We start from the raw sequence: 16,395 nt of genomic DNA, 5'->3' as shown, positions 1-16,395 counted from the left end.
AAGTCATTTATATTATAGACACGATAGGAAAACATGGGGTTAATACCGAAATAAACTTGGCCCGCATAATCAACGATGTAATATTACAATGAACTTGGAAATAACTTTAAATATTTCAAGGAGTCAAGAGTGTTAAGAACAAAATAGCAATCCATGCATTAAACATGAGCTAAGATCCAGCCATTAGTTAGTTACTTAGGGGAGGGATAATACGTCCCTAAAAGTGGTTACTCCAACTCATTATTATGCGGTTGGAATATTATTGTTGTTTCGTTGAGAGGGGTTCAAAGTCACAAAAGCGAACTGAATGAATATTTTATCTGTTCTCTTATTCTGAAGAGCCACTGTGCTGGCTGCCGCTATTCCACAAGTGAGTACGTTAGCACTATGTCCCGTTGCCACAGCAACCGCCGCTAGAAAAGACTAAACATTCATCATACTTATTGGCATGCCGACGAAGAAGAAGGAATAAATATGAGCAAAGAAAAAGGATAGAAAAAAAGTGAAAAAAAGTGAACCATCTGTGTGTTGTACTGTACCTGATCAACAAATCAATCACTGGCAACAAACACAAGCATTTTAAAAATTATTTTAATTTTACCTTTATTTTACTAGGCAAGTCAGTTAAGAACAAATTCTTATTTTCAATGACGGCCTTGGAACAGTGGGTTAACTGCCTGCATAATGGACCACGGGAGACATTCCATTTTGTCTCAGCGGTGTACTATAAATACAGGATTATAGCATTAAAAGATACTGATTTCTCCCTTTCTAGAATAATCAATTCTCTCATAGAGCTCTGTCAGTGTCAATGCAAAAGTTATTCATTAGCGCAAGTGTCTCCTAGTTAGCATACTGTATGCATTGCTGTTCACACACAGGCTACGTTAGTTAGCTTAGCACCCACCAAAATGGTGGACCATTTGCAATTCCGGCATAATCAGTGAAGAGGTGTTGGTGCTTTGTATAATGAACGGCAGCTGAAGTTGGATGCAGACCAGTGGTGGTATAAAACTGCTACTGGAAGCCTCTGGGTCCTTCTAGTCACACCCCAGCCCCAAAGCCTAATGAGCAGTCTGGTATTAAAGCACTCAGTCGGTTCAGGAAAGTAAATCCCAACCTGAGAGCTCTCTCTCCAAATAGACTCCTATTTGTCGTTTTCAGATTCAGTTCACTGAACCTAAGCTGCCTTCAACTGATTCATGATTTGATGCACCAAACTATTCCCCTCTACAACCCTTGATTCAACTAGCCCTACCTATTGTACATCCACGCCCCCACAAACAGATCCATTTGAGTCATTAAATAGTCGTCAGAGACAACGTCTACACAGAAAACACCCCAGAAAAGTAGAATTATGCATATCCGCTAGTAGCTTAGTGTGAAGCTGCTGGTGCATGTTATTAAGAAGAGGCGAGCTGTTATAACAGAACACCTGCCTGCCACTTGAATTCATTCCTGCTGCTGGTCAGTCAAGCGCATCATAAATCATGTAATGAGCAGCAGTGCGTTCGTTGTGTGAAATTAAATCATGGATTCATGGAACACATCAATAATGCACAACGATATATGTGTTCTTAATAAATGCATGTTTTTTTAATGTCCTCGTTCTCTCTACTTCAATAGGCTGCTAGTAAAATAATTGATAATAGAGAAGGTGCTGCTTAATGCTTCACTCATCATGGCTATTATTTTCTCTCTCTACATGAACATCCCTCCCAACTGAATTTAACGCATGAGCATGATTCACTATGCAACACAGGCCTTTTTACTCTCCATCCCTGTTCCCTGTCTATTTCCCGGGCCTGGTAAAACACAAGTGTTGTCTACAGGGTAAGCAAAAAAAACATATTTATAAGCATTGGTACCACTTGTGGGCACGGTGAACATTTAAATCTTAACTGGCACTATCGTTTCAACAGCGCATGTTTTAACATAACCCAAAGAGAGAGGTGATGCAACACTCAGTAAGCAGACCGGAAATCTACAACGGGTAAACAAGATGAGGTGGGATTTGGGAATAATCCTTCGGCTTCCTGCTGGGATTTCACCCCTGGGATACATGTCGGAGCTTTTGAAATCAATAATCTACCTCTGCTGTGGGGAGGGATTATGCAGCTGTAGTCTCACGATAACAGTATTACCAATGAATCTGACTGCTGGGTTCGAAAGACAACTCAATCTTCTAACAATCTAGGCTTGGCAGGTCTTGTGTTGACCATATGCTTTCATTCAAAAGAACTAGAATGACTTAGGCCATCGTGTCATCTAGTTCATTTCTTAATTGACAGGATATTGACATACCATAACATTAAGACAACTGCACTGACAACCCGACGATCCACAATCCATTCCCTGACCACACAAAATAACCCTCACGAGCTACTCTATTGGCTCATTAGACATGACCTTGACCTTAGGACAAAGTTAGGGAAGCTTTTTAAAACTCTTCACTCATCGAATACAGGAAAGGTATGGATTGCACTGTAACAGACAAATCTCCTAGCTGTCTTGTCATTTTCTTGAGTGGAAAGTCCCATTATGGTATAATACCGCTAAGGCACTTAAATGATTCAAATTCATCCTTTTCTCAGTCCACAATTTCTCATCATCAGCTTGTCAAGAGTAATGTCAGGGTCATTTCTTTCTACATAGGTCACATTCAGCCAGGGCTGCCCGTCTCTCCAAAGTGAAATGAAACGTTTTGGGAGGCTTTGTTGGGCAATTGCTATTGAATCTCTTCGACTCTTCCAATGACAGGTCTTGATGTCAAGGTCATAAAATGTCAGTCATAACGGCACTAAAATGACCCAGGAGCGCCTGGCAGCAAGGTGAGGGTGAATATCACTTGGCCACGACTTGACTTCTAACAGATTGCAGGAAACAGAAGCTGTCATTTGGTTAGATATCGGTGGCAATAAGCTTTTCTGCCGGTTTAGCAAGACTAGTCACTATTAAATGATAGCCTAGCTCAGGGACAGGGAGGAAGTAAAATGGGAACGTTACTTTGGGGAGAGATGGATGCTTTACCCGATGAGAGCTACTTACGATGGGGCAAAAAAGTATTTAGTCAGCCACCAATTGTGCAAGTTCTCCCACTTAAAAAGATGAGGCCTGTAATTTTCATCATAGGTACACTATGACAGACAAAATGAGAAAAAAAAAATCCTGAAAATCACATTGTAGGATTTTTTTATGAATTTATTTGCTAATTATGGTAGAAAATAAGTATTTGGTCACCTACAAACAAGCAAGATATCTGGCTCACAGACCTGTAACTTCTTCTTTAAGAGTCTCCTCTGTCCTCCACTCGTTACCTGTATTAATGGCACCTGTTTGAACTTATCAGTTTAAAAGACACCTGTCCACAACCTCAAACCGTCACACCCCAAACTCCACTATGGCGAAGACCAAAGAGCTGTCAAAGGACACCAGAAACAAAATTGTAGACCTGCACCAGGCTGAGAAGACTGGATCTGCAATAGGTAAGCAGCTTGGTTTGAAGAAATCAACTGTGGGAGCAATTATTAGGAAATGGAAGACATACAAGACCACTGATAATCTCCCTCGATCTGGGGCTCCACGCAAGATCTCACCCCGTGGGGTCAAAATGATCACAAGAACGGTGAGCAAAAATCCCAGACCCACACGGGGGGACCTAGTGAATGACCTGCAGAGAGCTGGGACCAAAGTAACAAAGCCTACCATCAGTAACACACTACGCCACCAGGGACTCAAATCCTGCAGTGCCAGACGTGTCCCCCTGCTTAAGCCAGTACATGTCCAGGCCCGTCTGAAATTTGCTAGAGAGCATTTGGATGATCCAGAAGAAGATTGGGAGAATATCATATGGTCAGATGAAACCAAAATATAACTTTTTGGTAAAAACTCAACTCGTCGTGTTTGGAGGACAAAGAATGCTGAGTTGCATCCAAAGAACACCATACCTACTGTGAAGCATGGGGGTGGAAACATCATGCTTTGGAGCTGTTTTTCTGCAAAGGAACCAGGACGACTGATCTGTGTAAAGGAAAGAATGAATGGGGCCATGTATCATGAGATTTTGAGAGAAAACCTCCTTCCATCAGCAAGGGCATTGAAGATGAAACGTGGCTGGGTCTTTCAGCATGAAAATGATCCCAAACACACCGCCCAGGCAATGAAGGAGTGGCTTCGTAAGAAGAATTTCAAGGTCCTGGAGTGGCCTAGCCAGTCTCCAGATCTCATAGAACATCTTTGGAGGGAGTTGAAAGTCCATGTTGCCCAGCAACAGCCCCAAAACATCACTGCTCTAGAGGAGATCTACATGGAGAAATGCGCCAAAATACTAGCAACAGTGTGTGAAAACCTTGTGAAAACGTTTGACCTCTGTCATTGCCAACAAAGGGTATATAACAAAGTATTGAGATAAACTTTTGTTATTGACCAAATACTTATTTTCCACCATAATTTGCAAATAAATTCATTAAAAATGCTACAATGTGAGTTTCTGGATTTTTTTTTTCATTTTGTCTGTCATAGTTGAAGTGTACCTATGATGAAAATTACAGGCCTCTCGTCTTTTTAAGTGGGAGAACTTGCACAATTGGCAGCTGACTAAATACTTATTTGCCCCACTGTATTAATGGGGGAGTAAGTTGTCTCCTCTGTGATTTAGGCCGGGTTACTGTATTCAATAACTTTGTAAAAACTGCTGATGTAGCCTAAAAAGGGCTTTAGAAATAAATGTGATTGACGATTGCTTGTGATTGAAGGATAGATGGGGTCCGGGTTGACTTACAGGAAGGTCAGCGTAGAAGTAGTGCTTCCTGTCAAAGAGAGACTTCCTGTTGATCGTACAGTTAAGGGCCAAACCTGTCATCACTGCAGCCTCCACACATCGTCTGTTCAGCACCTGAGGAGGAAGAGGAAAGGAACGCAGGCCTACTTGGTCAAATGACTATGTACACCGACATATTGTAAGCTAGGTTACATAGACCAGATTATGCTATGATGGACAACAACTGTATGATTACGCAACGAATAGACCAACAGCCTTTATTGACATGAGACATGTTTATCATCAGATGCACGATAACTTACAGGTAGAGTTCCAGGTAAGGAGGCATCAAAGAAGGACACCAGGGAGTTAGGTGGAGCCTGGAACCCGACCTGGGAGCCAGAAAACAGCTTGGTGTTGGAGTGGATCTGAGCATGGATCTCCAGACCCACCACACCTACCAGCTCCTGGGGAGCACTAGAAGCACACAGTCAGAGAAATTAACACTTAGAAATGGGAGGCCACCATATCAACTCTACAATTTCATTTTCTGAACTGACTAATAGACTGGACTTATGAACAGCTAACTGCCAGGGTTGTCTGTTATAGGAGTTTAGATGTGGGTCATTAATTACAGTGCAGCATTTTAGACAGTTCTGTTGGTGGACTTTTTGCCCCATTCATAACAGCGAACTCGGAAATCTCAGAAAACAACTGGGCACTGGGGAAAAACGAGCTCCGATTGGGTAGAAAATCGATATGAACAGTCATCCAACTCTGAACTACTTCACTGGTCACCCCCAAAGCCAATTCCTCGTTTGGCCGCCTGCCCTTCCAGTTCTCTTCTGCCAATGACTGGAACGAACTGCAAAAATCACACAAGCTGAGACTCATATCTCCCTCACCAGCTGTCAGAGCAGCTCACAGTTCACTACACAGTTCACTGCACCTGTACATAGCTCATCTGTAAATAGCCCATCCAACTATTTCATCCCCATACTGTTATTTATTTTGCTCCTTTGCACCACAGTATCTCTACTTGCACTCATCTTCTGCACATTGATCACTTCAGTGTTTAATTGCTAAATTGTAATTATTTCGCCACTATAGCCTATTTATTGCCTTACCTCCCTTGTCCTACCTCATTTGCACACATTGTATATAGACTTTTTATTTTGTATTATTGACTTTGTTTGTTTATTCCATGTGTAACTCTGTGTTGTTGTTTGTGTCACACTGCTTTGCTTTATCTTGGCCAGATCGCAGTTGTAATTGAGAACTTGTTCTCAACTAAGCCTACCTGGTTAAATAAAGGTTCAATTAAAAAAAATAAAAACTCGAGCCTCTTTCTATAGAGCCCCGACTTTCCGACCCAAATATCACTGACGTCATGAGTTCCCAGTTGTTTTGAATGCGGCATATCAGAAAAACTTTAGCGACATCATCATACCTAATCAAAGTCATTCAGAATCCCTGTCAAGATAACCTGTGAGGATGCTCTGAAGGCAGAGAGGGAGAAGAAGGACAATATTTACATATTTATAAAGGAAGCTATCATGCAGACGACTAGCTATAAATAACCCGCATGGAGGTTTTTAACTAACAGCAATGTTTGCAACGTCTAAATACGGAAGGGAACGTGGTTATGAATGATGTGCGACTGTCGTCCTCACTAACTAGCACAGGCGCGCACACGATACACATCAGTGCGAGCTAGCATTCACTCCGTGGACCTACCTTTTCCGTTTTGTTTGGGCTTGACTCTGGCATCGGGAGACAGACATACATATTCTCCTTATCACACACCAACTGTGCCTTTGGTAAGTAATCGCTGGATAAAATATTGCAACTTGTTTATTCATATTACATAGCAGTGTAGTCATTCCTGCAGAGGAGCCTGCCATGTTTAGCCTTTCTATTTAGAGTATTATGGTCGTTGTAGTCATAGTAAACTTCGTTTCACACAAAATCCGAGGGCATGTGCTTTTAAGAACTCAATACCCCACAATGCAACACATTTAGTGCAACCCATATCTCGAATTTCCGGCGATTTATGTTACATTTTCCGGCTACAAGAGCAGTGTTTTTGTGGCGGGAGTTTTCCCCATATTGATGTCAAGGTTGGTTGTTTACTGCGAAGTAAGTGTTGATCCGTGCAATAGTTTGGTGTAAAATTGGCAATGGCAATGAACGGCGATGGAGTGCATGGACTGAACGGAGACACGGTGGCCCCATCTGAAGCGAAACACACCAATGGCACTCCTAGCAAGTCAAAAATAGCCTGTGAAAACGGCGAGGCAGACATCCACGCTGCCAAGCAAAATGGAACTAAGAGAAGAACCCCAACTGATACGTTCTCTTTCACTGCCGAACCTACCATCGATGACATACGACGGATGCAAGCGGAATTTACTGACGAGCGAAACTGGAACCAGTTCCACCAACCCCGCAACCTCCTGCTAGCTATGGTCGGAGAAGTGGGCGAGGTATCTGAGCTGTTCCAGTGGCGTGGCGAGGTGACCGAAGGACTTCCCGGTTGGACCGACTCCGAGCGCGAGCACCTGGCTCATGAACTCAGCGACGTCCTCATCTACCTAGTTGAGCTGGCCGAGAAATGTCATATCGATTTACCCCAAGCAGTGCTCTGCAAAATGGCCCTAAATAGGCTGAAGTACCCTGCCAGCAAGGTGCATGGCTCGTCTAAGAAGTACACTGAATACAAGGACTGAGCGAGTGCATGCTGCCATGCCCAATTGGCGTAATGAATACACCTCTGCATTTACAAAGTAACACAATATTGTTCAACTTCAGTTAATGGCAATGGAGAATGTTTCTACCTTTTTATTTAGGGCACTACTGTATCTCAATAGTTGGTCAAACTGCCCTTAGCTGCTTTTAGTTTTATCAAGTGCGTTTTAAATCCAGTGTTTTTCTTTAACTATATGGGTGTTCATCTTTTGACTTCCCTCTGATGCTTTGTCGTTTTAACTGTTCCCTAAAGTCAAATGTACAGGCCCTTGTAAGAGGTCCATTTTATTTTTCGTAGTATGAGTAACTACATTTAAATATCTTAAATCCATATTGTTGTCAATGATCGATGGAAGTTGTTCTTTTTTTTGCTTTAAATTCAATACATGTGATAACTGATAATCGTCTGCCCAAAAGTAAAAGTGCCTTCAACTATACTTGCTGTCCTGCAGATGCTATGTAATTTATGTATATTGACTCTAATGCATTTATCAATCAGATTTAATCACCATTGCCTTATTTACTTTCCTGGGAAATTAGCTACAATGGCGGATGGGGAAATTAACACACGCACACAACGCTACTATGGGAGATGAGGGAAATTAGTGAGTTACTCTTGTAGCGGTTCATTTTGATAAGCAGTCTGTTAAACAGTAGTGTTTCATGGCCCCAGGCCTCTGGTTAGCGATCCAATATGTAGGCTAGCCAATGTATATTTCGACACATCCAATGGTTTAATGAGCTACAAGTATACTGAAAAATATAAGTGCAACAATTTCAAAGATGTTACTGAGTTGTAATTCATATGAGGATATTAGTTGATTGAAATAAATTCATTAGGCTCTCATCTATTGATTTTACATGACTGGGAATACAGATATGCCTCTATTGGTCACAGATACTTATGGGGGGTGTGGAATCAGTATCTGGCGTAACAACCATTTGCCTCAAAGTGCAACATATCTCCTTCACATAGAGTTGATTAGGCTGTTGATTGTGGTCTGTGGAATGTTGTCCCACTCCTCTTCAATGGATTTGCGAAGTTGCTGGATACTGTCGTACATGTCTATCCAGAGCATCCAAAACATGCTCAGTGGGTGAGCATGCAGGCCATGGAAGAACTGGGACGTTTTCAGCTTCCAGGAATTGTGTACAGGTCCTTGAGATATGGGGCCGTGCATTGAAACATGAGGTGATGACGACAATGGGCCTCAGGATCTTGTCACGGTATCTGTGCATTCACATTTCCATAGATAAAAATACAATTGTGTTAATTGTAGCTTATGCCTGCACATTCCATAATCACACCACCACCATGGTGCGCTCTGTTCACAATGACATCAGCACACAACTTGCCCACACAACACTATATACGTGGTCTGCGGTTGTGAGGCCGGTTGGACATACTGCCAAATTCTCTAAAATGACTTGAGACGGCTTATGATAGAGAAATTAACATTCAATTATCTAGCAACAACTTTGGTGGACATTCCTGCAGTCAGCATGCCAATTACACGCTCCCTCAACTTGAGATACACCTGCTCATCGAACATATTCCAAAACCATGGGCATTAATATGGAGTTGGTCCCACCCTTGCTGCTATAACAGCCTCTACTCTTCTGGGAAGGCTTTCCACTAGATGTTGAAACATTGCTGTGGGGACTTGCTTAAATTCAGCCACAAGAGCATTAGTGAGGTTGGGCGATTAGGCCTGGCTCACAGTCGGTGTTCCAATTCATACCAAAGGTGTTCGATTTGGTTGAGGTCAGGGCTCTGTGCAGGCCATTCAAGTTCTTCCACACCGATCTCGACGAACCATTAATGTATGGACCTCACTTTGTGCACGGGGGCATTTTCATGCTGAAACAAAGGGCCTTCTCCAAACTGTTGCCACAAAGTTGGAAGCACAGAATAGTCAAGAATGTCATTGAATGCTGTAGCGTTAAGATTTCCCTTCACTGGAACTAAGGGGCCTAGCCCGAACCTTGGGAAAGACCATTATTCCTACTCCACGTTACAGTTGGCACTGTGCATTGGGGCAGGTAGCATTCTCCTGGCATCCGGCGAACCCAGATTCGCCTGTCGGACTGCCAGATGGTTAAGCATGATTCATCACTCCAGAGAACGCGTTTCCACTTCTCCAGATTCCAATGGCGGCGAGCTTTACGCCACTCCAGCCGATGCTTGCCATTGCGCATGGTGATCTTTGGCTTGTGTGCGGCTGCTCAGCCATGGGAACCCATTTCATGAAGCTCCCAACGAACAGTTATTGTGCTGACATTGCTTCTAGAGGCAGTTTGGAACTCGGTAGTGAGTGTTGCAACCCGAGGACAGATGATTGTTACCCACTACACGCTTTAGCACTCGGTGGTCCCACAGGCCACAACAGGTGTGGCTGAAATAACCAAATCCACTAATTTTATACTTTTGTATATACTTTTGAAGTCGGAAGTTTACATACACTTAGGTTGGAGTCATTAAAACTTGTTTTTCAAACACTCCACAAATTTCTTGTTAACAAACTATAGTTTCGGCAAGTCGGTTAGGAGATTTACTTTGCATGACACAAGTAATTTTTACAACAATTGTTTACAGACAGATTATTTCACTTATTCACTGTATCACAATTCCAGTGGGTCAGATGTTTACATACACTAAGTTGACTGTGACTTTAAACAGCTTGGAAAATTACAGAAAAAAATGTCATGGCTTTAGAAGCTTCTGATAGGCTAATTTACATCATTTGCGTCAATTGGAAGTGTCCCTGTGGATGTATTTCACAGCCTACCTTCAAACTCAGTGCCTCTTTGCTTGACATCATGGGAAAATCAAAAGAAATCAGCCAAGACCTTAGAAAAAAAACATGTAGACCTCCACAAGTCGGGTTCATCCTTGGGAGCAATTTCCAAACGCATGAAGGTACCACGTTCATCTGTACAAACAATAGTATGCAAGTATAAACACCATGGGACCACGCAGCCGTCATACCACTCAGGAAGGAGACACGTTCTTTCCCCTAGAGATGAACATACCTTGGTGCATCATGTTGTGGCGGTGCTTTGCTGCAGGAGGGACTGGTGCACTTCACCAAATAGATGACATCATGAGGCAGGAAAAGTATGTGGATATATTGAAGCAACATCTCAAGACATCAGTCAGGAAGTTAAAACTTGGTCACAAATGGGTCTTCCAAATGGACAATGACCCCAAGCATACTTCCAAAGTTGTGGCAAAATGGCTTAAGGACAACAAAGTCAAGGTATTGGAGTGGCCATCACAAAGCCCTGACCTCAATCCTATAGAACATTTGTGGGCAGAACTGAAAAAAGCAAGTGAGAGCAAAGATGATGCCATCTATTTTGTGAAGTGCACCAGTCCCACCTGCAGCAAAGCACCCACACAACATGATGCTGCCACCCCCGTGCTTTACGGTTGGGATGGTGTGCTTCGGCTTGCAAGCCTCCCCCTTTTCCCTCCAAACATGATGATGGTCATTATGGCCAAACAGTTTTGTTTCATCAGACCAGGGGACATTTTTCCAAAAAGTACAATCTTTGTCCCCATGTGTAGTTGTAAACCGTAGTCTGGCTTTTTTATGATTATGATGGTTTTGGAGCAGTGGATTCTTCCTTGCTGAGCGGCCTTTCAGGTTATGTCAATATAGGACTCATTTTACCACCAAAACCACCACTTTTGTACCTGTTTCCTCCAGCATCTAAACAAGGTCCTTTGATGTTGTTCTGGGATTGATTTACACTTTTCGCACCAAAGTATGTTCATCTCTAGGAGACAGAACGTGTCTCCTTCCTGAGCGGTATGACGGCTGCGTGGTCCCATGGTGTTTATACTTGCGTACTATTGTTTGTACAGATTAACGTGGTACCTTCAGGCGTTTGGAAATGGCTCCCAAGGATGAACCAGACTTGTGGAGGTCTACACATTTTTTTCTGGGGTCTTTGCTGATTTCTTTTGATTTTCCCATGATGTCAAGCAAAGAGGCACTGAGTTTGAAGGTAGGCCTTGAAATACATCCACGGCTACACCTCCAATTGACTCAAATGATGTCAATTAGCCTATCAGAAGCTTCTAAAGCCATGACATAATTTTCTGGAATTTTCCAAGCTTTTTAAAGGCACAGTCAATTTAGTGTATGTAAACTTCTGACCCACAGTAATTGTAATACCGTGAATTATAAGTGAAATAATCTGTCTGGAACAATTGTTGTAAAAAATGACTTGTGTCATGCATGCACAAAGTAGATGTCCTAATCGACTTGCCGAAACTATAGTTTGTTCACAAGAAATTTGTGGAGTAGTTGAAAAACGAGTTTTAATGACTCCAACCTCCAAGCAAGTGTTTAAATTGTGCAGTATTTAGCAATCGTAAATAAGAGGTGTGCATGCATGTGTGCTAAGGTGCTGTGACTCAGTGCAGGTGTTCAGCAGCCTGATGGTTTGTTGATAGCAACTGTCTCTGGGCCTGATTGGTATCAGACCTCATGCTCCGATACCGTCTGCTTGACGTGAGCGAACAGCTCGTGTGTGGGGTCCTTGATGATGCTGCGAGACATCCTCAGGCACAGTTTCAAGTAGATGTCCTGGATGGGTGGGAGCACAGTCCCATGAACAGTGAGTGAACACTGGATTTTTGCAGGTGTGACATGACATGTTGATGTACCATCAACACTGATGATTGACTGTATTTGCTCAGGACGTGAATACATTTAGGGCCCCCTAGTTTGACAAGCCTGGTCCCTGATTTGTTTCTGCCATCTTGCCAACTACTATAGTCATAGTCACGCCAAGTCCGCACAAACAGATCTGGGTCCAGGCTGTATTTTCACTTATGGACTCTCCTATTTCTGAAGTTTATAACACTTCTTAAGTGCAACTGCTCTAAACAAATTGTGTTCAGCCTCGATGAGCCTATATTTAAACGGTCCGTGCTCAGTAGGTTAGGTGAGGGTTAAGGGGTAGGGACTTCCCAAGGATCTCAAATAGCACTGACCATATTGAAACCATGGCACTCTGTGTGAATGGTGCAAATGTTGATTTGCTGCACCATAGCATACCCCATAGCCTGAGGTAAACATTCCTGAGATGCGATGCACAATTTATTTTCATTTTCTAGCCAGGTGTGAGCCTATAGCAGCATAACTCCTGGGCCTGGCTGACACATTCTTGGTTTGCTAGTGCTATTCAATTTGTGTGGAAATGTCCCAGGCAGGTAGCAGGGTGGAATCAATCTCTCACAGCCGAAGGGGTGGGTTGTCTCTTGTGAATCTGGAATTAATGTTCCTTCGACCACATTGCTTCCTTCATTGCTATTCAGTATGGCTGCTAGGGGAGAGTGGGATTAAATGAGTGCCACAGTGGTCTAAGGCACTGCATCGCAGTCCCTGGTTCGAATCCATGCTGTATCACATCCAGCCGTGATTAGGAGTCCCATAGGGCGGTACACAATTGTCCAAGCGTCGTCCGGGTTTGGCCAGGTTAGGCTGTCATTCCAAATAAGAATTTGTTCTTAACTGACTTGCCTCGTTAAATAAAGATTAAATGTAAAAATGTAAAAAAATACATTCATCATCACTCCGTCAAGGGAAATATAGTATTTGCCACAGGAGTCGCTAGTGCACGATGGGACAAGGACATACCTGCTGGCCAAACCCTCCCCTAACCCGGACGACGCTGGGCCAAAGTGCGCCGCCCCATGGGTCTCCCGGTCGCGGCCGGCTGCGACAGAACCTGGACTCGAACCCAGAATCTCTAGTGGCACAGCTAGCACTGCGATGCAGTGTCTTATACCACTGCACCACTCGGGAGGCCCCTAACAAAGATATCTACATATATTTCAGGATGTTGTGTATCCATGGAAATAATCAGAATTCATATAGCTTGTCCAAAAAAGTGGTGTCTTGGCACAATTTACCCTGGGTTAGGGGGACAGGGTAAATTGAGCTGAGGGACAGGGTAAATTAAGCCGCCTACAGATTTCCGTACTGAATGAAATATTACTACTACCTTTTTAAAAACAGGTCGATCTCTATTTCCCAAACACAATTCAAAACAATTGCTTTTTGTCTTTTAATCATTTTTCAAAATTTTAACATATGCCAGGCCCAGTTGTTACCTCATATCGCAGCGATAATGCCTTCCCATTACACCTGGGAAGAAAACACTTCATTTTGCTCAACTTACCACATGGCCATTGGCTCAACTTACCCCAAGACAAACAGTTTGACTATTAGCCCACACAGCTACAAGGATGCACTTTCATGCTAGGTTTAGGGCCTCACATTGAAGCTTATAGAGACCCCAACTGATGTATAGAACAATCTTAGAATGATCTACTTTGGTTTAGATACAAGTGTCATGAAACCTCTAACAAACTCCACTCTGGACCTCGGGGGCCAGTTCCACTGCTTATTATTATTATTATTGTTCTCCTCTAATCAGGGACGGATTTAGACCTGAGACACCAGGCGTGTGAATTAATTAATTATCAGGTAGAATAGATCCTGCAGTCTCTAACACCATAAATTAATTTGACTTTTTTTTAGACCTAACTTGCTTACCACTTTTTCCATGTGGTTTCATTCTTCATTGACTCTATGAAAGGATGGCCTTTTTGGTCAATTTATTAATTTTGTGTATGGTTTCCTAGAAACACGGGTTTCTCAACCTACCACTCTGACTCAACTTCCCCCGCTCTCCCCTATAGCTCAGCTTTGTGCTACCTGTTATTTCTCTGAGAGTTGGGGAGTTTGGGTCTTTACCCGCAGCCACAGTGACAGAGCAAGAGAAGTTCTCTGTCTGACACAAGGTTTTGGAGAGCTCTTCTTGCCTACATTTGTAAAACTGAGAAATAGTTGTGATTTGGTATACTGACTGGTTTCCTTGTGTTGTTTTCTCATAACCCCCAAAGCATTGGGTTTGAGTGAGTAATCATGAGGAGCAAATTAATATTTCTATAACCCTTTCCTGAAGCTATAACTAATACCCCAGCTGAATGACAATGCAGCTCTGACTCAGGCAAAAGTAGGCTCTGCAATGCATATTTTTGCTATTCATCACACTTATTTCCCAAGTCCCAAGGCGGTGTCAGAGGATGGCTCTGACAATTGTCAAAGACTCCAGCCACCCTAGTCATAGACTGTTCTCTCTGCCACCGCACGGCAAGCGGTACCAAGTCTAGGTCCAAAAGGCTTCTTAACAGCTTCTACCCCCAAGCCATAAGACTCATGAACGGCTAATCCAAGGGCTACCCCAGACCCCTCTTTTACACTGCTGCTACTCTCTGTTTATTATCTATGCAAGGTCACTTTAACTCTACCTACATGTACATATTACCTCGATTAACCGGTGCCCCCGCACCTCGACTCTGTACTGGTATATCGCGTCACTATTGTTATTTTACTGCTGCTGTTTAATTATGTTACTTTTATCTTCTTTTTTTTCTTTTTACTTATCAATTTTTTACTTAACACGTTTTTCTTAACTTCTTAAAGCATTGTTGGTTAAGGGATACAATAAGTAAGCATTTCACTGTAAGGTGAAAAATGTGATTTGATTTGAAGTCTGCCTTGGGATTTTTACTGAAGTCTTGACTTTCCCCATTATTATGAGACGTATGACTTCTACCATGTATTTGAACATGTTTAAAAAAAAAAATGCAATGCAGGCGGAAGCAGATAGGCTTTCCAGACCTACATAGCACCAACCTACACAACCTTCTTTACATTTGGATGTGAGGAATGCCTACCATTTGTATAAACACCCACATTTCTCCCCTGTGCTCTCCTTATCTCCTCTGTCAGATCCTTCTCAGCAGGGGTGCCCAGGTGACAGCCAAGATGCACATCGCATCGCCCAGACAGGCTCCAGGATGCACATCGCCCAGCCAGAGACGCACACAGACACAGAGCGATTTCTCATGCCACTCACCCTGTTAATGGCCAGACAGTGATTTTCTCTCCTCTCTTTTCCTCTCCTCTGTTTGTTTGGCTCTGACAGAGACAGACACTGAGTGCATCCCAGATGGCACCCTATTCCCTATATAGAAGTGCACTACTTCTGACCAGAGCCTCATGGGGGGTAGTAGTGCACTATAAAGGTAGTAGTGCACTCTAAAGGGAATAGGGTGCCATTTGGGAGTAAACACTATCTTTATCACCTCTTTGATTCCTGCTCGCTGAAAATATCAAAGCAGACAGATATTTCTTTCCCTCTTACTTTTTAAAAAGCTGACACCAAGTTCTGCTTAAAACAACCTGACGTTTTCTCCCCCGCAAATGTCGGGATATTGATGCTATACCGTAGAAGTGATTCAGTTTTCCATCAGAAAATTGTATCATAATGTCAAGTAATTCAAAAAGCCACGGTCGTGTAGTGTTTTATTCACTGATGTGACGCAAGTGTGTTGGTACACACACACAAACTACTGATGTTTTACTGAAGAGTTTCTATTGAACAAATATGTAATGTAGGTTACTTTGTCCTTAGTCCTCCTCCCTTGGCAAGGTCAGGACGATGATGATGGTGATTGATGAGGCTGATGATGGTGATTGATGAGGCTGATGATGGTAACGATTGATGTTGACCGCACCTGACAAAATTCTGAAGCTTGTAGTCAAAAAGTTTGGGCTCGAGCCAAAACTACCGTGTTAGTCGGACAGAGATTTCTTCATACATTCATCCCATGAGAACTTGTCATCTGGGCCGTTACGGTGCATTCCTAAAGTATTCAGACCATTATGTTACGTTACAACCTTATTCTAAAATGGATTCAATTGTTTGCTACACACAATACCCCATAATGTCAAAGCAAAAACTGTTTTTAGAAATGTTTGCAAATGTATTTAAAATAATAAATGGAAATATTTACAATA

At 42.7% G+C, this 16,395-nt stretch overlaps 2 protein-coding genes and 1 long non-coding RNA gene across 4 annotated transcripts in view; 2 read left to right on the top strand and 1 right to left on the bottom strand.

The window, feature by feature from the left end:
- Positions 1–6,704, bottom strand: part of LOC118383378 (glutamyl-tRNA(Gln) amidotransferase subunit B, mitochondrial-like) — an 18,890-nt gene extending 12,186 nt beyond the window's left edge. The window contains exons 1-3 of one of the 2 annotated variants that reach the window (XM_052486721.1): positions 6,497–6,704; positions 5,083–5,236; positions 4,781–4,894 (exon numbers count right to left, since the gene is read on the bottom strand). In XM_052486721.1, the coding sequence (XP_052342681.1) occupies positions 4,781–4,894; positions 5,083–5,236; positions 6,497–6,663 (435 nt within the window). In that variant the 5' untranslated portion in view covers positions 6,664–6,704. Of the gene's footprint in view, positions 1–4,780; positions 4,895–5,082; positions 5,237–6,209; positions 6,355–6,496 lie in introns of those variants that run through there. The other variant, XM_052486722.1, reaches the window with a different exon arrangement.
- On the top strand, positions 6,442–16,395 carry LOC127913664 (uncharacterized). Its single transcript, XR_008086357.1, has 2 exons — positions 6,442–6,579; positions 15,325–16,395. It is a non-coding gene; the product is annotated as an uncharacterized LOC127913664 (long non-coding RNA).
- Positions 6,807–7,944, top strand: LOC118371735 (dCTP pyrophosphatase 1). Its single transcript, XM_052486723.1, has one exon. It carries the CDS (start codon positions 6,940–6,942, stop codon positions 7,486–7,488), a length of 549 nt encoding a protein of 182 aa, XP_052342683.1. The 5' UTR covers positions 6,807–6,939; the 3' UTR covers positions 7,489–7,944.

Source organism: Oncorhynchus keta, chromosome 29, assembly GCF_023373465.1.
Source record: "Oncorhynchus keta strain PuntledgeMale-10-30-2019 chromosome 29, Oket_V2, whole genome shotgun sequence".
Taxonomy (NCBI): domain Eukaryota; kingdom Metazoa; phylum Chordata; class Actinopteri; order Salmoniformes; family Salmonidae; genus Oncorhynchus; species Oncorhynchus keta.
The sequence above is the reverse complement of the archived record's forward strand: the minus strand, read 5'-3'. Positions and strand labels throughout refer to the sequence as shown.

Excerpts from the sequence above, each read along its gene's own strand:
- LOC118371735 (XM_052486723.1), top strand. The coding sequence starts at position 6,940 with ATGGCAATGAACGGCGATGGAGTGCATGGACTGAACGGAGACACGGTG.